The 23,745-nt window shown below is 53.9% G+C and overlaps 1 protein-coding gene across 8 annotated transcripts in view; it reads left to right on the top strand.

Moving 5' to 3' along the window:
- The window catches only part of MYLK (myosin light chain kinase), a 270,323-nt gene that overhangs the window by 184,480 nt on the left and 62,098 nt on the right, over positions 1-23,745 (top strand). For all 8 annotated transcript variants that reach the window (XM_029214527.1, XM_029214523.1, XM_029214524.1 and 5 more), the window contains 4 exons: positions 5,432-5,503; positions 5,938-7,103; positions 13,990-14,106; positions 22,153-22,239. In XM_029214527.1, coding sequence (XP_029070360.1) covers positions 5,432-5,503; positions 5,938-7,103; positions 13,990-14,106; positions 22,153-22,239 — 1,442 coding nt within the window. The remainder of the gene's footprint in view (positions 1-5,431; positions 5,504-5,937; positions 7,104-13,989; positions 14,107-22,152; positions 22,240-23,745) is intronic.

Raw genomic sequence — 23,745 nt, 5'->3', positions numbered from 1 at the left:
GAAGAAGAGCACGTGCCTGCACCTGGACTCTGCAAACAGGTTGTGCCACGTCCTGAAGGTGGCTGGACTGCTCTAGCTCGGGTGCCTGCCACTTTGCAAGGGGCTTGCTCTCCTGGATCAATCATTTCCCTGTACTGAGCCCATCGTGTTCAAGTCTCTGAGCTCCGTAGCAATATGGCAAAGCTACCGCCATGATGGAGCATCGTTCCTACAGTAATGACAAAACCCAGCATGTGCTCCATCTGCTTGGGTCCTTTCTGGGCATGTGCTTTATATTTGCATCATTAGCTTTTGCTGCATAACAGATCATCCCAAGACTTAGTGACTTTTAAGAAAATACCCATTTATTATTCATTGGGCATCTTTGGATCTGCTAGGAAATTCTACTTGGCTGGGCAAGGCTCAGCAAACCTCAACTGAGCTAATAACATGTCTGTGGTCAGCTGATGAGATGTTCATGGGCTGACTGGTCATCCTACCACCATCAGCAGTATGCTCAGAACACATCAACGGCCTTTGCCTTGTGTCTGAACCATTTATTATCAGGAAGGCCAATCTGCCTCCAAAATGGAGAGAAGATAGTTCCTTCTTCCTCTAGGCCAGTACAAACAGTGGAAACTGATGGTATGTTAGAATAGAGCTTGTCTGTATGAAAGGAGTGGTGCTTGGAGATAATACTCATGTAATCAAGCTAGACATCCTAGAAGAGATGAGGTTTTTGTGGGATTCTGAGGCAAATGAGTAAAGTCTCGTTGGATAGGCTGAGCACGAGAGGGTAGGAAAGAACAAAGCAAGGCTGTGGGAAGTCTGCCAGGCCAGAGTGGAGGGTTGCACTGGGAGGTCAGCAGGCAGACTGTCTGGGCCCAGCTGGGGACAGTCATAAAACTTAGACTGTCCTAGCTGGAAGGGACTTCAGAAGTTATCTAGCCACCTCCTTGTTTAATAATGGGGGAAGCTGAGGCCTCAGGGTCACGGCCACCCAAAGGTGAGTAGCAGAGCCTAGACTGGAACCCTAGCTCTGTCTTTAAATCAGATGCTCCTCCATTCTTTGTTTCAGTGCACTGGGAACTTGGGAAGCCTGGGACATCGCACTAGGGTCCCCACACGTGCAGCCCTTGCCCCTTTTCCCTCCGCAGAGTCCAGCCTCTTCATTCCTTTGGGAGGCTGCTGCCCTGGCCTTGGCTTTGTCCCCAGTGAGAAGGAGCCAGTCCGTGGAAAGTTGCCCTGGGGAGTGTGTGCCAGGCCTGCCAGGGGGCCCGCTGCCCTGTGGCTTTTCTCAGACCCCGACCTAGAGAGAAACCAGACCTAGACCCAGGACAGAATGCCTTTCAAGGAGGGAGACTAGGAGGCTGGGAGGAAGCCAGGCTGAGGGTGGGAGTGGGACAGGTACTCTCTGTCCTGCTGAAGTTTGGGGTACATACGGGTGGTTGATTTCTACCTCCCCTTCCCTCCCCTAGCCCTTGTCTTCTGAACTAAAAGGGGAAATGTCAAAAAGTCAGCTCCAACTTCCAGCTGAAATATTTCAAAAATTGATACTTGCCAGGAAATTAGTTCTTTAAACTAATTTTGCATATAAAATCCATTCCAGCGGTGGGTAATTCAGAGTGGGACAGCGTCCAAGGCTTTGTAGCCAAAGACTGGGGCTTCTTATTCAGGGTTTAGGAGGCAGGGAACACAAAGGATTCTGTTAGTTGTAAAAGGTACAGCTTACAGGGCGACAGCCGCATGTCCTCTGTGGCAGCACCTGGGCTGTGCATGGGGGTCGTGCCTCAGTCTCAGGCCTGACTTTGTAACTGAATACAGTATGTGCAGGCACCAAAGAGGGCCAAAGGGACTTCCCTGGTGGCGCAGTGGTGAAGAGTCTGCCTGCTAACGCAGGGGACAAGGGTTCAAGCCATGGTCCGGGAAGATCCCACATGCCACGGAGCAGCTAGGCCCGTGCGCCACAACTGCTGGGCCTGCCCTCTAGAGCCCGCGAGCCACAACTACTGAGCCCGCGTGCTGCAACTACTGAGGCCTGTGTGCCTGGAGCCCGTGCTCCACAACAAGAGAAGCCACCACAATGAGGAGCCCGCGCACTGCAAAAAGGGGTGGCCCCAGCTCACCACAACTAGAGAAAAGCCCGCGCAGCAATGAAGACCCAATGCAGCCAAAAATAAACAAATAAATAAATTAAAAAGAAAAAAACAAGAGGGCCGAAGAGGCTGATCAGCTGGTTAGATTATCTGGGGTGTGGCTTCCAGGCAACAGGCCTCTCTGACCTTTGCAGGCTCCAGAAGAACCCAGGATTAGCCTTCAAAGTCTAGCAGAGACTTAAGTTTGTGGCTGCAGGCATAGTGACCCCCATGCCAAGGAATGATATACATAGTGGGCCAGCCATGGTATCCCAAGTTCTCTACCTCCCATCTGCCCCCTCAGACTGCCTGGGTACCTCAGGGTGAGGCCTGGGGAAGGCCACCTGTACCTGCCTCCTTCAAGGCAGGTAATAGGAAACAACAGAAGTGCTTACCTGCTTCCCCCATGGGGAGATAGAGCTTACTCCAGCTTGGGGGTCAGGGCACCCCACCATTTAGAGCCTCTGAGGGGCTTGGCGAGGGCACAGCAGGGCCATCTGGTCAGTGTCTGCTCCTGAGTTTTGCACCTGGGCTGTGTGCTACTTGTGAGAGGAGGAAACTCAGCTGAGGGGGTGTCAAAAAGGGCTCCCCAGAAAACATGGCCCTTGGGCATCTTGTTGTCCTGCCCCACGCCAACCCCAGGCCCCGTACCCTGTGCTTGAAAGAAAAGTGGGAACAGAGTGGGCTCTACTGGCCAGCAGCCTGGCAGAAGGGGGGTGCCAGGGGGCTGGGCCTCACCCCCAAGGGACCTCCCATGGTTGACCCAAGCCCTGTTAGCCTTCTGTGCTGAGTTCTCAGGATGCTCTGAGGGCCTCCCAGCTTTCCCAGGGCCTGGCACTGAGGAGGCACCTAACTGCTGTTTGTGGAGCACAGGAGCACCCTGGGCCCTCAAACTCCCCAAACCTTGAATCTGCACCCCCAAGAGCTTGAGCATTGAGGAAGGTGACCAGGAGGGGACCCCAGAAGATGAGAGGAGGGTTAGGGAGCACGAAAGATCAACCTCTCCTTCTGTCATGTGGGTGCCAGTGTCTAGGAGTGAACAGTGACCCCCCCCCGGGACCCTCAAGAATCATCTGTCACACAGTGGGCTGCTGGGGCCTGACCCGGAGCTGGTCCTCCATTGGGAGGGAGGCCAGGCAAAGCAAGGTAGATACCCACATGCATCGGCAGAGCTACGGGACACATGCTCAGCTCTCTGTCCACGTGGGGGTGACATAACACACGTTCCCAAACATGGGCCTGCAGGCACAGGTGCCCATCAGGTGGAGCCCACATACCTGCAGTTGATAATACACATAAACACAGAGACACACACAAACACACACATGTCCCAGAGTAGATTTGTACTGATCAGCAACCAGTAGGGTGGGATGGGAAAGTTATAGGTCTTGGATTCAAGTAGACCCAGGTCCCAACCCCTTCCCCTGCTAGCCAGCTCTGTGAGTTTAGGCAAAATTACTTAACCTTGATGAACTTCATTTTTCTTACCTATAAAAACAATGCTGGGCTTCCCTGATGGTGCAGTGGTTAAGAATCCTCCTGCCAATGCAGGGGACACGGGTTTGAGCCCCGGTCCAGGAAGATCCCACATGCCGCGGAGCAGCTAAGCCCGTGCGCCACAACTACTGAGCCTGTGCTCTAGAGCCCACAAGCCACAACTACTGAGCCCACGTGCCACAGCTACTGAAGCCCGAGCACCTAGAGCCCGTGCTCCACAACAAGAGAAGCCACCGCAATGAGAAGCCTGTGCACCGCAACAAAGAGTAGCCCCTGTGCACTGCAACTAGAGAAAGCCCACACACAGCAAAGAAGACCCAACACAGCAAAAAATAAATAAATAAAAACAAAACAAAAAACAATGCTGACCCCAACCTTTCAGAGCTGCCATGAGTAAGTGAGATGGATTGTGTCTACGGTAGGGTCTGGGGCATGTGCCAGCCCCTGAAGTGCAAGTAAGATGGCCAAGTGCAGGGAATGAGTGCGAGACCCCAAGAGCCCAACACTGCATCCCGGAAACTCCTGGGCCTCCCTTTCTTCCCTTTGCAATGAATGAGCAGAGCAGTGCTCTGAGCCTCACTGGGCTGTGTGGGGACAAGAAAGATAGTGGCTGCAAGTCATGAAGGCTGGAAGGTGCTGCATACGACGTGGTTATTATCAGGCAGAGTCACCTTTGGCTCTCAGATCTGCCCCTCCACTTCCCCTTGTCTGAGCAGAACCTTCTTGGCTGGTCAGAGCCCAGAAATGCCAGCAGGTGGCAGCCTTGTGGGGTCAGAGGGCTGATCTGCTGTAAGCCCAGCACAGCGAGCCTGGTTGCAGCCCCTTTCCTGAGCAGAGGGGCCTCAGCTGGTCATGAACAGCTTTAACAATGGGCTGAAGAATCCGGAGCCCTCTCCATCCAATGGAAGAAGAAAATGGGTCACCCTTGTAGGGAGATACCTGTTAGGTTTTTAATACGAAAAGTTCTGATCTGAGGGCATTCGCCGATGGGTAGGGATTGGAGGGTATTTTCATTTCATGAGCAGGTGAAGGGGACCTTGGCTGCTCCGTGGCATGTGGGATCTTCCCGGACTGGGGCTCAAACCCGTGTCCCCTGCATTGGCAGGGGGATTCTTAACCACTGCACCATCAGGGAAGCCCAGCATTGTTTTTATAGGTAAGAAAAATGAAGTTCATCAAGGTTAAGTAATTTTGCCTAAACTCACAGAGCTGGCTAGCAGGGGAAGGGGTTGGGACCTAGGTCTACTTGAATCCAAGACCTGTATCTTTCCCATCCCACCCTACTGATTGCTGATCAGTACAAATCTACGGGTAGGGGCACCTTGTGAGGAGAGGGAATAAACCACCTCTGTATTAAGGGAGCATGGAGTCAGACTCAGGGTCACTGGGCAGGCTGACCGGGGCCACAGTCTAGACCAAGGGGCTCCATCACAGCCCTTAGCTGTGTTAGTCTTCACTCTTCCTTGACTGAGTGATGGATTGATCGTATAATTTTTGTAATATACTTACAGAAAAGTAGTCCTACTTCTGGATGCCTACCGTAGCTATTGCCCAGAAGATTCTTTTTTTTTTTTTTTCCTTTTTAAACAAAAGCTGGAAAAATAAAGCGTGACCAAAGTGGGGGAGGGCCCTGCCCTAAATCTAGGTCTGGTGTGGGTGTGTTAGGGTCACAGCTTAGCCCAGGGTCCTGTCTTCCCTGGGGTCAGCCAGCCAGCCCATGGCCAAGTTCCTGCCTGCCCCGCCCTCCTCACAGCCCTAGGCTGGGCAGGCCCTTGGCCCAGAAAACCTCTTGATCTGTACTGATCCCTTGAATTCTTCAGGAACCGGGTTGGTGAATGCAGTTGCCAGGTATCACTGATGCTACAGAGCAGCCCTGCCAGAGCTGTCCTGCGGTGAGTACCACCCAGGGGCTGCCCAGCCAGGCCCCGTGCCACCACCCGCCCACCTTCCTCCTGGTCCCAGCAGGCCCAGCCCAGCAGCCCCAGATTGTTTGTATCCTCCAGTAGAGGCTGCCCGAGCCAAGAGGGAGAGATTGGAAGGGGAATGAGGGAGGGAGAGCAGGGGAGGAGAGGGGGGTGAAATTTTTTATTTATTTATTTTTTTTTGGCATACACCCTTATAAGGCTACTGAAGTCATTACCGATGTAACAAACCAACTAAGCAAGCAAGCGCCTCTCACCAAAGTTCCCTTCTATAAACACGGCCTGGCCAGCCCCCCTCCCCTCCGCCCTCCTTCCCTCCCTGGGGATTTGCTCTCCCCGACGTCGCTTTCTTACCCAGCCCCTTTTCCTCCTGCTACTTTCCTTTTTCCCTTCACTGGTCGCAGGGGAAGGGAGCCTGCCAGCGGTGAGGGCCTCTGCAGCCGGGGAGCTGGCGCTGATGGTGGTGGCGGTGGCGGCTACGGGAGCCTGAGGCCCGGCTGGCCAGCAGGAGGGCAGGGCGGGCCCGACGAGGGAGACGACGAGGGCGTGCGTGGGGTGCTCACGCGGCGTGTGGAGACGCGGCAGCACACCGAGGAGGCCATCCGCCAGCAGGAGGTGGGGCAGCTGGACTTCCGCGACCTCCTGGGCAAGAAGGTGAGTACCAAGACCTTGTCTGAAGAGGACCTGAAGGAGTTCCCAGCCGAGCAGATGGATTTCCGCGCCAACCTGCAGCGGCAGGTGAAGCCAAAGACTGTGTCGGAGGAAGAGCGGAAGGTGCATAGCCCCCAGCAGGTGGACTTCCGCTCTGTCCTGGCCAAGAAGGGGACCCCCAAGACCCCTGTGCCTGAGAAGGTGCCACCTCCAAAACCTGCTACCCCAGATTTTCGCTCGGTGTTGGGCAGTAAGAAAAAATTACCTGCAGAGAATGGCAGTAACAACTCTGAAGCCTTGAATGCCAAGGCAGCAGAAGGTCCCAAGCCTGTAGGCAATGCCCAGCCTTCAGGGTTTCTGAAAACCGTGGGCAATGCAAAGCCGGCCGAGACCCCCAAACCCATGGGTAATGCCAAGCTGGCTGAGACCCCCAAACCCATGGGCAATGCCAAGCCTACCGAGACCCCCAAACCCTTGGGCAATGCCAAGCTGGCCGAGACCCCCAAACCCTTGGGTAATGCCAAGCTGACTGAGACCCCCAAACCCTTGGGTAATGTCAAGTCAGCTGAGACCCCCAAACCCATGGGCAATGCCAAGCCGGCCGAGACCCCCAAACCCTTGGGCAATGCCAAGTTGTCCGAGGCCCCAAAACCAGCTGGGAATGAAGAACTTAAGAAGGAGGTTAAGAATGATGTGAACTGCAAGAGGGGCCATGCAGGGGCCACAGATAATGAAAAAAGACCCGAGAGCCAAGGGACAGCCCCAGCCTTCAAGGAGAAGCTACGAGATCTCCGTGTGGTGGAGGGTGAGAAACTGCTGCTCCAGTGCCAGGTGTCCTCTGACCCCCCGGCCACCATCACCTGGACCCTGAATGGAAAGACGCTCAAGACTACCAAGTTCATTGTCCTCTCCCAAGAAGGTAACACGGTTGGGGCCAGGAGGAAGGGTAGCTCTGTCCCAGCCACCGTCAGCTCCTGGAGCCCTGGCTTGTTGATGGTGTTGGTAGCCCAGAGCCTGGGTGGGAAAGGCCACTCTCTGTGCCCCTCACTCACGGGATTGGTGCCCGCCACACTCCATGGCTGGGGGACAGGGGTGGGTGCCTGGTCCCCCAGGCACATTCCCAGATCTCGGCATCTGTCTGGCAGAGCCCCCTCATGGCACCCCTAGGCGTGGCTCCTCAGAGCAGGCCTGGGCTAATGCCCAGCTTTGGCCCAGAGAAGGCTCCGATCATAGGCTTGGAAATGGGGGCACTGGGGTTAGGGCTGACCAGGGGCTTGGGGCTGAGAACTGCCTTTGAAGCAGTATTTTAGGTTCAGGTCAGGGTGTGCAGTGACGGGATGTGATTTGGGGTCAACAACTTAAGTCTTGATAACGTTGTGTGTTTGAAGGGACCCGAGGGGCAAAGCCAAAACCCCAAGCAGCCCCTACGGCACATACTCACAGGCAGACAGAGCCACTCGCTTCCTAATTTGGATGAGACTTTTGTTTGCTGGTATTTCACATTCTTGGGTTGTGGAGAGAAGAGGGGGGGCCCTAAATCCTGCCATCTGGGGCCTTTCAGGGTTTGGAGTTCTCAGATGGGCCAGTTTAACCTAGAGAAGAGGTGGGGACGAGACAGGTATTTTCTCTGACCCCTCATTTGGTTTGAAATGTTTCCGTAAATCCCAGTCCTGGATGGGAGCTCCAAGGACAGCAGGCTTCCCACGCCCCACTCTGGTGGCCGGCCCTAGGATAGAGTCTGGCCTGACTCGAGGCTGATGCTGGTAGCTCTGGACAGGGCAGGGCACAAGCTCCCGGGGTCGTGGCATTTTAACCTTGAGGGGTAGGGGGCGGTCAGGGCAGAGGCCCTAGCAGACAGGTCCTGTCAAATCCAGATCAGCTGAGACAGAAGCACTCCCCCCGCTGTGCTGCCTCCCTTCCCGTCCTCTGACGGCACCCCTCTCCACCCCTCCCTCACCCCTCATCTGGCTTTCTTTCTTCCTCTTAAAAACCCTAATGAAGCATTTGAAAATAGCATCCCTCTCCCCTCATGATGGAGTTTCTGTCTTCACTCTGCAGCTCAGACAGCAAATCTGGAACAGCTGAGCGTTTTGAATCTAACTGCTGAAGGAGTAAAGGGGAAATTAGCCAGGAGAGAAAAAAAGGGTGTCTTTTCTGCTAATGTGTTGACACGATAGCTTTTCCACATGAAAATCCTCAGCTTGGTAGGGGCCTCCAGAAGTCATCTCATCCATCCCCCTGCCTCTGCTAGTTCGGCCTTTCCACACACAGGAAGGTATGGGGGATCACCACAGTGGGATGAGATGTCCAGGGGAGCGGATGCCAAGCCTCCCCTGCCACCTCTGTGGGCCCCTCCCTGTTGGAAAGTTTCGGGTAAAACTGACCCAAAACCTTGACCAGGAGAATTTCCCAGGTTACCCTGTGGTGACCTCTCGGGGCGGGACGGAAGGTGGGCAGCTGCCATCGTGGGGACATGTGTGGTCCCATAGTCCTACACGCTGTGAGGTCCGTGGCTGTACCACCCTCGGGGAAGCTGATGTTTGGACGGCTGAGGGCAATGCCCATGGCTGTGCAGCTGTTGTGGGACCTGCGTGGAACCTGCAGAGCCACCAAGAGCTGCTTATAAACAATCAACTGGACAAAGCAGTGTAAGCACGCCTCAGCTCTGGTCTCAGAAACGCACCTGAGCCCTTAGAATGGGCTGTTCATACCCAGGGTGCCTTGATGTAGCACAGCTGCTGGGCGCCGAGACCCTTTTACACTGGCTACTCCAGTGTCACCTCCCACAGAAAGCACCTCAGACAGACCCTTTAGGTCTAAAGCTGGGGAAGAAGACATGATTAAATGAAGGCCAGCACAGTGAGAGGATAGAGAGAGACTGGGGCAGGGGGGCGGGGGGGGGAATTATGGAGATAGCCCCCAAACCGACTGTTAAAAAGGTTCTAAATATTTGTAATTCTCCTTTGAAAAATAAGAATAGCCTGCACTAATTGAACACCACGTGCCAGACACTGACCCAGGCATCTTACTGTGCTTTTCACTCATTTAATCCTCACAACCGCTATACTGCCCATCTAACAGAGAAGTTAAGCGCTTTGCCCAAGGCTGCACAGCTGGTTAGTAACAGAGCTGGGATTGGAAGGCAGGCAGTTGAGTCCCAACGCCTAGACCACTGTGCTGTATCACCTCTTAGTTAATTCTTGTTAGCGTGTCAGCATCCTGGTCCTTCCCTGGTCAGCTCCCCGAGAGCGTTGTCTATCAAGGGAAAAGGCTAATGGCTGTTTATTCCGCAACACGGTCAACAGTTGTCAGGAGGCTGGAAGACTGGCGGTGCCCTCTGGGCTTGTGAGTTTCCGGTATTTTCACTGCAGTAGAGGAAGCTGACCTTGAAACAGGCCTGGTAGGGAGAAGGCCTGGTCTCAAAGCAGCAGCCACACTGTGTCCACTGTCCCTTCTCTAGTGCTTCCCTGTCCAAGTCTACAAGAGCCCGGGTCAAACACAGACCCAGGAGAAAAGCTGCGGTAAAGCCTGGTCAGTGACCCCTTCAGGAGGCTGCGCTGCAGGGAGTGGGACCTCTGAGAGGTATGAGTAAATCTGCTCCCGATAGATCTGGAAAGAGAGGACACACACGCACAGTGATAAACCTCTTCCAGCCAAGTACCGATGATGGCTGCTGGGAGTGAGAGGAGAGGGAGCTGAGTGCTGGGCTGCAGGGAGAGGCTGGTGGTGAAAGAGCAGGGCCTTGATCTGAAGTGTGAAGGCAGGCAGGGCCCGCAGCAGGAGAGGGAGGGTGTGGGCTTCCCAGGCAGGAGCACAGGCGGCAGCCAAGGCAGGCCCGCTCCCAGCATCATCTAGGCTCGAGAGGGAGGCACGGCCCCATTGCATCCTCTATCACGCTAAGAAGGAACCCAATTCTAAAGGCAGCAGGGAGCCATGTAAGAGTTGGGAATGGAGAGCAATAGACACAAAGCTGGGGTTTACGGCTTTTGATTGATTCTGTGCCCAAAGACAAGGAAGGAGCTTACCGAAGAGGGTGGGGAGAAAGGTGGTGAGGCCTGGACCAACAAGGTAGCCATGGGCACAGACAGAAGATAACCAGTGCAAGAAGCAAAGGCATGACTGGGTCACAGTGACGGCACCAGTGGAAACAAGGAAGGAAGCTGGTGTTTTGAGGGGTTTGTAGGGAGAAGGGGGCTGCTAAGTGGGTTTCCCTATCCTTCACACCCTCCTGAGCATCCTCTCCACCCCCGCCTCCCTGGCTCGGAACCGTACTTGCTCCACTGCACTGAACCCCCTTCTGTTACCTCATCTAAGATCAAGATTCACTTCCCCCAGGACTCCTTCCCAGACTGTTGTCCCTGGGGCCTTTGGCCATGACAGACTCTTGTGCCCTTCCCCCATCAATGTGTGTGTCTGTGACCTACTGCTGGTGGGCACTGTTGATAGGTTTCAGGGGTGCTTCTCTGAACCCTGTACTTGGATAGGGCTCATAGCCCACAGGCCCCCCAAAACATGATTATGTCCACTCTGTCTAGCACCAAGGAGAGCAGGAGAGGTGTGATGGCAGGCAGTTGAGTTGACTGTTCCTTCTTGGAGGGACCTGTGGAGGAGTCCTTGCTCTTCTTGCATCCCTGGGAGCGGCAGGGCGGAGGGTGCTCACTTACAGCAGCTGGGCCTGCCCTCCAGGCCTGCAGGGTGGCCTCACCAGGCCCTCTCTGGACCCGCAGCAGTGCTGCTCAGGCCTTGGCCCAGGACTGGGAGGCCCATGGCTGGCCAGTGGGCTCTGCGCTGCTCCTGAGAAGTGCTTTCATCTTTATGCCTTGTTTCCTGTCCCCGGGCCAGGCTTCTGTCCCTGGCAAACATTTCTCCCCATCTATGAATGAGGGTTCATTTTTGTTGCTGCTGTCAACCGATGATTCATTTTTAATTGCCTTCAGTGTGGGATCTTGCAAAGGCTTTTTCAAAACCTGTATAAGTCCATCCTACAGAACACAAGGATTTATACAGCACCTACTATGTGTGAGGCAGTTTTCTAGCCCTTTTCATTGTATGCATAATCCACTTGAAGAATTCTGTGTCAGGCATTTTTTTTTTCCTTTTAGAAACTATACTATCTTTTTCAGTGGTAGGTTGTTTGATTAAGTGTTCGTGACTTTCTGTTGCATAGATCCTACCAGATCACCTGCTCCAGAAATATGCCTTGGACATTCTCAGAATGGCAAATTTTTGTTTTTAAACTGACTGCATTCCAGGCTCAGGAAAAACATTCATAATAGTCACTGCCCTCCATGATCTAGCGTGGGAGAGAGGCGTGTGTTTCAGTAACGGCCTTGGGAGGCCAGCTCTGATAAAGGTGAACTCAGGGCACAGAAGAGGTCCACCGACGGCCAGGGGTGCTTAGAGATGGCAAGGAAGGCACCATCCCTGAGGAGGTGACCTGGAGCTGAGCTGTACTGTCCTGGCATGCCGGGGGACCAGGTCAGGAGACACTGCTCACTGAGGGCAGCCTCGGAGCAGAGCCTCTAGGGCTTGAGACCACTCCCTCTACCTCGTACACCCCGCACCTCCTCTCTCCACACACTCAGAGGAAGCACAAGACGGTGGGGTGGTCTTCAGACTCTGTGGCCTTGAGGGGCTCTCCCAGGGACCGGTCTAGCTGAGCCCTTCATTGGATCCCTGGTTCCCATCCCCCTCCCTTTCCTCTAAAATTCCCCACCAGGCTGAGGCTTCTCAAAAAAAACTCTGGGAAACAGTTTTTCTTCTGGAGGTCAGGAATAAGCTGTCCCACAGGAAATACCAGATGCTTCAATCTGGGCCAGCCCAGCCTCCAGGCCTGCCGGGGGCCCTCCCCCAGCCCGCGCACATGGCCAGGGGTCCAGGCTCTGAGCGGCTTGGAAAAACTGCCTTTCTGATGCTCCCCTCGCCCCGTGAAGGGCGAGGGCCGTGGTCTACATGCTCCATCTCTCCTGGAGGTCTCACTACTCTTGTCCCATTTGGGTTTAAGACTGAAGGCAGCTGGGGGACTGAAGCTGAGAGACGATCAAGGATTCGACCAGGATGTCTGTTGGCAGTAGGATATCTGCTCCCCGAGCCTTAGCCTCAGACTGAGGGAAAATGGCAAGATGGGGTCCGTTTCTTCTAAGCCGCACGTTTGGGGGCCGGAGGTCATCTGCGCATGCCCCTGCCCTCCCAGATGAATGGAAGTGTCTCTCTCTAGAAGATAGTAACCCTCGTTCCCTGAATCCTGTGCCTCATATAGTTCTCGCTCTCACCACAGAGTTCCTAAAAATCCAACCTAAATCCTTTCTCTTGCAGCGTCTGCAAATTCTGTCTCCTAGCCACAATGAGAAGAGATCCTGAGGCATTGCCGACCCTGGTGGGAGAGCATAGTGAGGTCCTTCTGAGAGGTGGGGTCTCAGTGAGAGTGTAGGAGGGAGGGGCGCAGATCAGCCATCCTGCCCCAAGGGGTCGGCAGGACTGAGGTTTCCCTGTTGAAGACCTTACCCAGGTCTCCTCCAGCCTTAGTGAGGTTCTCTGGGCAGAACTGACATCACCCTTCCTCTCTCTGAATGTCCTGGTATTTGTTGGTCAAGTCTGTGCATCTGTCTCATGGGGTTGCGGGGACTTTTGAGATCAAAGGCCATGCTGATTCGCATACGCACCTGGGATGCACACAGCTTTGCCCGCTCAGAGCCAGTGACTTGTGCCGGGCAGTGTGGCGGAATGGGAGGTGGCCGGAGCCAGTGGCTCCAGGCGGCAGGATGCACGTGGCTCTGGCTGTATCCTCCTCCTCGTATGATGACGGCTGCCCTGACCACAGGGCAGCTTTGGGCAGGACGCCGTGCTGCTGGCTTGTGTGTGTGTCTGATGGCAGGGACGAGGGTACTGCTGCCCTCCTGCCTGGCCCAGCGAGCCCAGTCCTCAGCCTGGTGTCTCCCCACACCCTAAGGGAAACTCCCCAAACGTGTCCCCCAGGGAAGTAGCCAGCCCTGGGATGAGAGAGCTAGGATGGGTGAGGACCAGACTTCTGTTCATGCCCAGCCTGACTCCTCCTTCCCCCAATCAGGCCAGAAGAGGTGTGCTGGGGCAAGGGTAGCCCTGTGGAAAAGAAGGCCATCCCTCTCTGAGGGGACCAAAGGACCCTGCACTGAGAGAGGCAGCCCCACAGAGGCCCTCTCCCAGCCCAGCGCCCCTCATCGGCCATGATTCTCAGCTCAGATACCATTCCTGAAAAGCCAGCTCCAGGGTCCCAGGCTGGTCACTGTCTCCTCCCAACAGATCAGCCCATAGGCCAGTGTCCCTGCTGGACAGGGGCTCCTGCCCTCCCCCGCTCACCTCTTTGTTCAAAATGCCCTTTTCTAGGATGCATTCCCAGAAGCATTGCTGTAAGCAGGGCAGAGTGTCCTCACCTGCCAGTGTCCCTACCACAGTCTGTGGACCTGAGCCTGACTACTGCTTGTCTCTCTCGGTGACATCCAGTGTGAGGGCCTGGGTCCATCTGCCCCTTCTATTGTGCTGATGCTCTCCAAAGGCAGAGGCTCTTTCTCTCTCTTCTTACCTTTCTATCATATCCCCATGAGAGAACTTGCCTGGGTCGGGGGCGGTTGGGTATACTTAGGGATCAGTTATTGTGAATCTGGGTTATCAGCAAAAAGTGCCTTGGCTCTGGTGGGGCGAGCAGGTTGGTTCCCACAGGGCCTCTGATTTCTGGGCGTGTGAATAACACTTGCTCTGATGCTCCAAGTGCCCGGCAGGTGTTGGGCTCAGACCTGGTCCACTCAACAAATGTTCCTCTTCCCACCCAGGCTCACTGTGCTCCGTCTCCATTGAGAAGGCACTGCCCGAGGACAGAGGCTTATACAAGTGCGTAGCCAAGAACAGCGCCGGCCAGGCTGAGTGTTCCTGCCAAGTCACCGTGGACGGTAGGTCGTGCCCACCCACCCCTGCCACACGTAGAATCCCGCTTCTCAGCGCCCCCTTCCCACCGTACCTGAACAGGGCTGCAGCCGAGGCTGCCATCCCAACCTGAGGCATTCACTTTGTGGGTGACAAACCATCTTTTGCAAAACAATGAGACAGGAAGGAAAGTGCGAGCTCTACTTGGTGGTCCCCTGTGACCTCACAGCCCTGCCCCCGGCTGGGAAGAGGGCTGCTCACCTTGCTGGTCCCCCTTCCCCAGTCCTGACCCCCACATGCCAGGCAGGAAAGGGTGAGACAGGGCAGGAGAAAAGACACACCCACAGGAAAATGACTACATAGTATTTTACAAGCCGCAGAGAACAAGTGTCAGTGCCAGCAGGACAGACCCGTGAGGAAGAGGGAGCAGAGTGAGGTCCAAGTGGGGACACTTCCTCCAGGAGGTGAGTAGGGGCTGAGGCTTCGGGTAACGGGGACAGGCCTGCCTCTGCAGTTAGAGAAAAGTACTCATAATACAGCAGAGGGAGAGGAAGAGACGCATGGGGACGGAGAGGCTTACCAGGTCTGAGTGGAGTTTCTTGTGAGGAAGGGGCGAATCCAAGCTGTAAGGAATGGGGATTTGTCCTAAAGAAATGCAGGTAGTGTGTTTGTGACTTTCCTTTTCTCCTCTGTGTAGGGTTAGAATAAGAGGCTTGGAAGTAGATGTTTTAGGCCACCACCCTCACTTGGGACGGGACACCCAGGCTGTTCAGAGAGGGAAAGCTTCCCTCATGAGGCTCCCTGCTCTATTGAGGGCCAAGCCAGGGCCAGAGTCCCATCTTGGGACTTGCAATCCAGTGCCCTTTCTTGGTATTTCGTTACTTGCCTGGAACTGTCTAAAAAGGTAGTTTGGGGGACACAATTTCTTGCCCTTGAAATGCCTGGTTAGTAACTCTCAGTGACACGTTAAAAGCTAGTGTCCAAATAAGGCATCTTGAAGACCAGTTTTGTTTTTCCTCTGACTTTGAATATAATCACTTGGCTTCTAAACCCCGAATCTGTTTCACTCCCGTGCCACAAGATGTGGAATCCTTGTCTCCATTCTGGATTTTGTAATATGATTTCCTGATCATAAAAGCCGAGATCCGTGACACCTAATGAGTGGGAGAAAAGAAAAGAGAGTCTTAAAAACCAAAGTCTTTTTTAAAAAAACATATAATGGTAACACAAATTAAATTGTCAGTAGCCAACAGTAAACCTGAAACTGTAGAGTATTGTGGGTGTCTCCCTGCAGTTCTGTGAGTGTGTTTGTCACAGGGGCTCTGGAGTCTAAGGGAGCAGATTCCATGGGTCAAAGTGTATGGGCAGTTCAGAAGGGGGCTCGAAACACATGTCTTGAGGCTATAGGGGCCGCTGCTTCTGATTACTTCTGTCACTCACCCACGGCAGAGTTCCGCTTCTTTCTAGACAGGTACTGCAATTGAAAAAACAGTGTTTCTGGGAACTTGACCCCAGAAACCTATTTCTAGCAGCGCCACACTTGGGACCCATGCTGGTTCCAGAAGGAAGCCCTGCCTGTTAATGAGGTTATCTGCTTTGGGAATCCCTAGCCTCTTTGGGTCCTATTTACATGGCTAGCTGAAGGCAGGACTGCAATTCATTCTCCTTATCTGCAAAGTGTCAGCACCTTTTCCAGAAAGAGCAAATGGCTCATTTTTAAAAATTTCCTTTTTCCCTAGAGAATACATTTGGGGATTCTTTTTTTTTTTTTTTAAGGTTTGGGAATTCATTCTGCAACTTAAAGGGCTTTCTTTGCCCCTAAGTTAGTCTCCTTCTAATCTTAGCCATCATAATGTCCCCGATCCTCTCAGCTCTCCCCGCACCCTTAGGCGAGAGTACCTGGCTTAGAGGTCCCAGCGGGCCCATGCACCCTTTGATATTATAGGCAAACTTTTATGTGTTTGTGGGTTAGAGCATTTTTCTGAAGAAAGGGTCCACAGGTTTTAAACAAATTCTTAAAAGAAGTCATGAATTAAAAGACAGTGAAGAACCGCTTGCCCTAAGTAACCTTGCCTGAACTTTGGAGCCTAGCTGTTGGGCAGGGTCTTCCATTGCTCTCCATCTGCAGCTGCCCTGCTAAACCTCTGGATAAGACCAGTCTTGCTTCCCTCCTAAGGGGCTGCAAGGTCCTTCTCGTCTCGGGGTGAGGACCACAGCTAATGCTGATGTCAGGCTGGCCCTGCCCCCGACAGTCACTCACTGTCGCTCACGTAGCCTGTGCTGGACACCATTTAGACTATATATCTGTGGCTAATAGAATGATATATTTCAGGACCTCATGAAAATGACTTTGGCTCACTGGCTGTTCCGTATTAGCCACACTACTACTTCCCTCTTATAGGAAAGACAGAGGGAGGTAGCCTTCATAATGCAGCACATCTGGCTCTTTTAATCCTGCCATTTGGGTTGTTTCCATAAGAAAAAGCGTGCTCTGTGCACTTTTTTTTTTTTTTTTTTTGCGGTATGTGGGCCTCTCACTGTTGTGGCCTCTCCCGTTGCGGAGCACAGGCTCCGGACGCGCAGGCTCAGCGGCCATGGCTCACGGGCCTAGCCGCTCCACAGCATGTGGGATCTTCCCGAACCTGGGCACGAACCCGTTGTCCCCTGCATCGGCAGGTGGACTCTCAACCACTGCGCCACCAGGGAAGCCCTGTGCACTTGATTATGGTCATACCGCCGTTCCTTCCAGGTTAGCAGCAGACATGTCAACTTGTACCACAGAAGGCAGCTGAAGCCTGGGGTGGGTAAGGACTTGTCAGAAAACTCACCCAGGAGGAGAAAAAGCTGACCTTCAAGACCTGCCATGGCCTGCCGTGGCCAGAAACTCTTCTGCATTTTTAGTTTATGCAGTGGTTGGGCAGGGTATCTTTCTCAGTGGGAAAACCCAGGCTCAGCAAGGGTCAGCAGCCTTCCCCAGTCACTCAGACAGTAAGCAGGAGATGCCGTTTCCCTGGGTGTCTCTGATCCCAAAGCCCAGGCCCTTCGAGCCACCCTGCACAGGGAGTCACATGACTCCCTGGCATGAGTTACCCTGGCAGGACTCCAACCCAGGTGTGTCTGGTTCCAAAGTTTGCACCTTTCCACCACCTGCATGGCCTCCCTGTCTAGTGAGTAACATGGCAGTGTCCACTTTCCAAGAGATCCAGGTCTTCCTTACTAACAGCCCTTCTTGCTGGGAAGTCCTTCTGCACCTCTGGCCAGAGTGGCCCACTCCCTCTCATTCAGACCCAGGTGAGAGGTAAGGAAGCAAAGCCCTTTGTAGGCCCAAATCCCAAGACCGGGCAGATCAGGCCGCCCTTCCCAACCACCTTGCCAAGGGCATCGGGCCTCAGCTACCAGTGAGATCAGGGGCTTTGTAACCATGGAGGCTGGTGTGTGCATTTGGTAGGGGGTGGCGTCCCCATGGGCCTTCTCTCAACCCGTATGTCAGTGCCCGCTCTGCTCCTGGGGCTGGGGTTAAAAGCAGTGAACGAAACAAGTTCCTGTTCTCAGAGCCTTTACATTCGAGTGAGGGAGAGACAAAAATAAGGATGAACAGCTATGTCATACGATCTCAGGCAACAACACATGCTGTGAAGAAAGCAAAGCAGGGTGATGGGGGAGCGTGCTGTTGTCGGAGAGGGTGAGGCCTCTCTGAGGAAGAGGCATTTGAACAGAGGCCTGAAGGCATCTGGGAAGGCGTCCCAGCAGTAGCACGGCACAGGTCTAAGGAACAGGAGCAAAACCCTGAGCTGAGACTGTACGGGAGACGCTCCCAGAAGGAGAGGTAAGGAGGCCAGGGTGGCCGAGCCCCGGGCCAGGGGCAGAGTGGTGGGAAATGAGACTGAGGAGGACCAGATCTGCAAGGCCATGTAGGCTGTGACCAGGACGCTGGATTTTATTCTAAGTGCGGTGGGACAGCCCTGGCCGTTGTAAAGGATCGCTCAGGCTGTGACCAGACCCAGGAGGGGTGAGAGGGAGAGCAGACTCGAGGTTGCCACGGTAACCCAGGCATGAGGTGATGGCAGCTTAGACTCTATGGAAGAGGTGGGCAATGACCAGATTTATGATGTTTGGACAGTACAGCTGATAAGATTTGCTGCTGAATTGGAAATAGAGAGAAAGGGAAGTCAAAGATGACCCTTAGTTTTCATGAGGGAGCACAGGTCAATGGCGGTACCACCTACTAAGATCAGGATGGGTAGGGGTGGGGGACAGTCAAGACTTTCGTGTATGTGAAGTTTCAGGTGTCCATTAGACATCCAAGTGGGCCTGTCACGTAGGTTGACCTTTAGATGAATCTGGAGTTGAGGAGGGAGGCCGGGGTTAGAGGCAGGACATGAGGAGCCATCTTCATGAGGCCACTGAATGCCCTGGGAGTAGATGAGGTCCCCAGGGGTGGATGTGGATGGAGGAGGGAAGGAGAGAGTCCAACACTGACAAGTAAGGCAGGACAGAGGTCTGCGAAGGAGACGGAGAAGGACTGGCCGTGGTGAGACAGGAAGAAATCAAGCAGAGAGGGGTGTCCCAGAGGCCAAAGGGTGATCATTTCAGTAAGAAAGGAATGGTGGAGATCCTTGTGTCAAAAGGCTCTGCCAAGTATAATAAGTTAAACCTGAGCATCAGCCATTGGATTTGGCAACTCGGGGCGGTTTGCAACTGTAAGAAGGGAGTTTAAAGCCTAATTGGAGGTGTGTGCAGCTAATAACTAGCTGGGTAGGGATTTAAACCCACACCTTGGCTCCTAGCCACTGTGGTCCACTGCCTCCATGGCCAGGGAGCCCTTGTGACTGTGGCTGAGCCGACCCCCACTTCTTTTGTTGGCCTCAGTCTGCTCCCACTCCCATTTGTTCTTCATATTGTCTCAGGCAGCTAAAATGTATTAGGTTGAACTAAATAAAATTGCTATTTTAGTAGGTCAGAAACACTTGAATATTGGCGAATGGTGTGGTTCAACCCGAAACAGGGGTGTAAAGCACTTAGCATGGCGCCAGGCACGGCCTGAGTACCCAATAAATGCCACCTCTTACTCCGCATCTCATTCGCTCCTCTGCTGGGGTGTTGTTATTCCCTGTTTCCTGGTGAAGAAGGTCAGGAACTTGCCCAAGGGCTCACAGTCACCAGCCTGCAGAGCCAGGAAGGCACTCATCCTGACCAGAGCTCTCTCCCTCCTGATTTTGCCAGCATGCTGCTCGCTCCTGGGCAGAGCGAGCGAGAGAGCGAGAGGGGGAGAGAGCGAGAGAGAGCGAGAGAGAGAGCGAGAGAGAGAGAGAGAGAGAGAGAGAGAGAGAGAGAGAGAGAGAAGAGAGAGAGAGAGAGAGGCAGGCTAGCCCCTCTGCCCTGCCCCCTCCTGGGGCTCCTGGAAGCTCAGACCGCCCCCCAGAAGCCTCCCAAGACTTCACTCCCCCTACCTAGGGTTGCAGCTCTGGGAATGACCTCTCTCGGGGGAGACAGAAGAAGAAATGCTGCGTTGGAAGGCTGAGCCCAGAGCTAGCCCAGGAGTGGAAGGGGTGAGGCATTGTCCATATAAGGACACGTTTTCCTCTCTATGTTGAGGCCAACCCCCTCCTCACACCACCACCTTCCTCCCCACTGCTTCTTTGGGGGCACCAGCAGACCAGCAAAGGACTCCAGCCCTGGGGCCCAGATCTAGAAATGGAGTTCAGCTTCATCACAAACTGATTAAAATAGACAGAAAATACATGCTGCTCTTAAACTTTTATTACTATTATTTTTATCCCCTGGGCAGCCATGTGAGCACAAAGCTGGTTCTGATTAAGCACGTGGTCCTCTCAGCGCACTCCTTGCTGTGGTTCTCACGGACAGACTGATGGCTAGTGGCTCGTGGTGCAGGCACAGCCCACAGGGGGCGGGGGTGCTGCAGAGGGAAGAGGGGGCTTGTTGCACCCCTGTGGGGCTCCAAGTCTGGGGGTGTGCCTGGTCAGCCAGGGAAACGTGAGCCCCTTTCCTCACGGCCAGATGGAAAGATAAGGAACATTTACAAACAAGGCTCAAAGCACATGACGGGGTGGTGTACACTCACAAGTCAGTGTAAAGCAGGCACCCAGGAGGTGAGGACGGATGAGGAGGCAGGAAACATACAGCAGGGGCCCATCCGGGAGGGCTTCGTGAAGGTGGAGGACTCTAAAGCGGATTTGGAAAGGAGGCGAGGAAATGCGGCGAACAGGAGAAATGAATGAACAGGTGAATGATCACCGTCGCACACATTCTCTCCCTAGAGCCTTGTAGTGCTGTGAGGCAGAGAAAACAAGTGTAGTTTCCCTTGTACGAATGTGGAAACAGAGACCCGGGGCAGCTGAAATTACTTGCCCACGATCCCAGGATTGCTGATGACAAAGCTGCAACTAGAGCCCTCTTCTCTCCATCCCTACTCTAATGATGCTTGGAAGCAAAGCCCATCATGACCCATGAGGAGAGAAGGAATCTCAGTCCCCAATTCCTTTCTTTCAGGAGCCCAGGAAAACTGGGCCTCTCCTCCTTTGCTTGCTTATGCCTCAGTTTCCCCATCAATTAAAAAAAAAATCTTGCTCCTTCCTTGTCTCCCTCCTCTGGTGCCCCGGAACTCACTGGGAAAAAGACGGCAAAGCGAGTACTCATGCCAAGGAAGAGAGGACTGTCTGTGCACACTCTGGCCTCGCCTCCTTTTCCTTAAAAGGGGGGAAAACAAAGACATTTATGGGTGCGCCTTTCTTTAAATTGTCATTGGTGCTGTCAGAAGTGCTGGTCTTGAAGGAAGGGAAGAAGGGAGGGCCCCAGACAGGGAACCATAGACTCACCCCATGACCTTGGTTTATGGCAGCCTGATCTGCAAATGTCAAGCGAAGTGTACCCGCCCAGCCCCTAGTTCTGTGCTTCCGAGCCCCAGAAGCCCAGTCTAGGCGAGAGCACGTGTTAGAGTCTGGGATTGCCCCACCGTGGAGGCGGGGACAGAGAGATGGCCCTTCCTCCCCAGACAGGCCACAGGAATGTGGCCAAGCGGCAGCTGGAAAGTCCCACCCCCTCCTTTCTCCCTCTGCGCTTCCTCTTCAGGAGCAGGAAAAGGATGCACAGGAAGGGGCTGGGAGGGGGAAGCTCCCTCCCAGCTTAGTCCCTGAAGAGAGTTCCTTGTGGGGAAAATGCTGGAGCCCAATGATAGCGGTACAGCCAGCCCCTTCTTATCCCGGTCCCAGCAGCTTGCTAGAGTCCAGGCTCTTCTCGGCCCAGTGAGGGCCTTTTCCACCCAGCCCAGCGCTATGTCACCCTGCTGCCCTGACAAAGGAGGGTTTCCCCCGACATCTTCCACACTGGGCATGAATGGGAAGAGGGGGAGCGGAGGACAGCCCCGCGGAGTTGTGCGCTCACCCGGGCAGCATTTCAGCTCTGCCCAGAGGCTGCCGCTGCAGGGTTCCAGTGGAGGGCTCCAAGGCTCAGTCCAGAGCCCATGAGGCATGCCGGCCGCCTGCTCAGAGGCCTTCATCTGGTCTGGAGGTCTGACTGTCAGTGTCCCTCGGTACAAGAGTCAGAGACAACAGGCTGCAAGCCCTCTCCAGACCATGAGGCCAGGGCAGCAACCCATGCTTCCCCTGTTCAAGAGACCTCTCTACCCAGAGCGGGCTTTTGGAAATCCAGAATGTTTAGCCCAAGTGCGTTAAGACCCAGTGAAGGGAGAAGATAGGCACTGGTGAGCAGAGGTGCTCTGACTGTGCCCCAGCCCTGCCAGTGATGCGATTCTGGCGGCCCGTGCCTGCAGCAGAGGCGAAAGCGCTACCCAGCTCCCAGGGTAGCCTGTCCATCCATCTTCAGGGCAGCTGTGCTCTGCACCTGATTTATAAGGCCGGGTGGCGAGGACACTCCTTCTTTGGTGCTCTTGAGAGGAAGGTGCCTGGCCAGCCCAGCAGGCGCTGAGGGCCCTCAGAGTGGAGCCGGGACGGGGAGGACCTGTTGGGGTTGAGGTAGGATGTTTATTGCGATGCCTCTTCTGCTTCCCTGGGCAGCTGCCTACTCATGTTTGTCGTTAACCTGTTTTGTTCCAGATGCCCCCACCAGTGAGAACACCAAGGCCCTGGAGATGAAAGCCCGGAGGCCAAAGAGCTCTCTTCCTTCCATGCTAGGAACAGAGAGTAAGTACTCGTTCAGCTCTTCCTGGCAAACCCGGGACTGAGGGCCGGCCGCTTCCCTGCCTGTGCTCCTCGGAGCCTGGACCCTGCCACCACCCTGGTGCCCTGTGAGCTCCCGGTGATCGAACCACTGGCCTTTTCTCACCCCTCCCACCTCTCCAAGGCCTGAGTGGTGTTGCACATCCACATCCTCTGGCAGCGTCACTCAGGCCTCTTCTGCTTCCCACCAAGAACCCTGGGAGACCTTCCCCTAATCTCTCCCAGTTGAGTCTTTCCTGCCACATAGACCTTCTTACACAGTGGCTCTGATCACATCACTCCTGGTTGGAGTGCCCAGCGGTCCCCAGAGCCCACCAGTCCCGTGGAAGTGAACCCCTCACACGTTGCCATCCTGGCGCACCTGCCACGTGTAAGCACACACTCTGACATCCAGCCTCAGCCTTTCTTTCCAAGCGCTGCCCCCGAGCTCCTTACTCCTGTTTCATCCTCAAGCCAAACTGAGCTCCTCTGTGTGCACCGGACATCCCTGTGTTCCTCCCTTTGTGCCTTTGCTCTGGCACCTCTCTTGTGGGACAGGCTTCCACTGAAAAGTCATCTCATCCCTGAGCTTGTCTTTGCTCCAGCTGAAAGGAACTCTTCCCTCCCGTGAGCCCCCGTAGCACTCAGCATCCCCCTTCTGCCATTGGCTGTCCTGTTCCCAGGGTCACGGTGACGTGTCTGTGTCTCATCCTCCTTCCTCCTTTTTAAGTTCCGTGGGCCTCCAGCTGGGCCAACTTAGGGGTGCACCTTTCAGGATGCCAGTGCCGTGACCTGCTCATAGAAAGGCCTTACCACCATCTCTTAGAACAAGCTTGCAGCTGTGGTCTAAACAGCCGAGCAGGGAAGGGGCTTCTCCTATGACTCTGCCTGACTCTCTCCCTCATTTTGCATCTTGGCTTCCCCCAGAACCCGTTATAAGCTTTTAGGCACTGTGCCTAGGGTCCACGGTGCTTTTACAGGCCCACAAAAATATTTCAATATCTTATAAAATTAGGGAAAAATTTAACTTTCAGGTCAAAAAAAATGTTTTAATTCATAACATTAATATATTCATCTTTATACCAGTGCAGTTGTAAAATATAATTTATGTATGTATGTATGTAAGTATATACATTTTTTTTTTCTTTAGTGAAGGGAAGGAGCCTTCAGAGGCAAAAGTGCTTAGACTCCACAAAGGTCATAATGCAGCCCTGGCTTCCACTACTGATTAATTATCGGTCTAATTTTGTTAGAAGTATGCTTCGAAACCTCCAATTTTAACAAAAGATATGGAGTTGCTTGGGCATCCCCAACACACTCTGTGTTTTAAAAGAGCAAAAGACAAGACAAACTCTTAATTACCGATACTAATAAAGGGAAGTGAGCTAGATTAATTCAAAGGCTGCCTCTCTTTTTCTGTTACAAGGCAGTGTTCTGTAACTTAGTTTTGTTCTCATCTCTTCAAAGCAACCTATTTACCTTCCCAATGAG

Source organism: Monodon monoceros, unplaced genomic scaffold (assembly GCF_005190385.1).
Source record: "Monodon monoceros isolate NGI ecotype Baffin Bay Population unplaced genomic scaffold, NGI_Narwhal_1 Super_Scaffold_11, whole genome shotgun sequence".
In the NCBI taxonomy this organism is placed as follows: domain Eukaryota; kingdom Metazoa; phylum Chordata; class Mammalia; order Artiodactyla; family Monodontidae; genus Monodon; species Monodon monoceros.
Note: the sequence above shows the minus strand (reverse complement) of the source record. Positions and strands in the feature narration are given on the sequence as shown.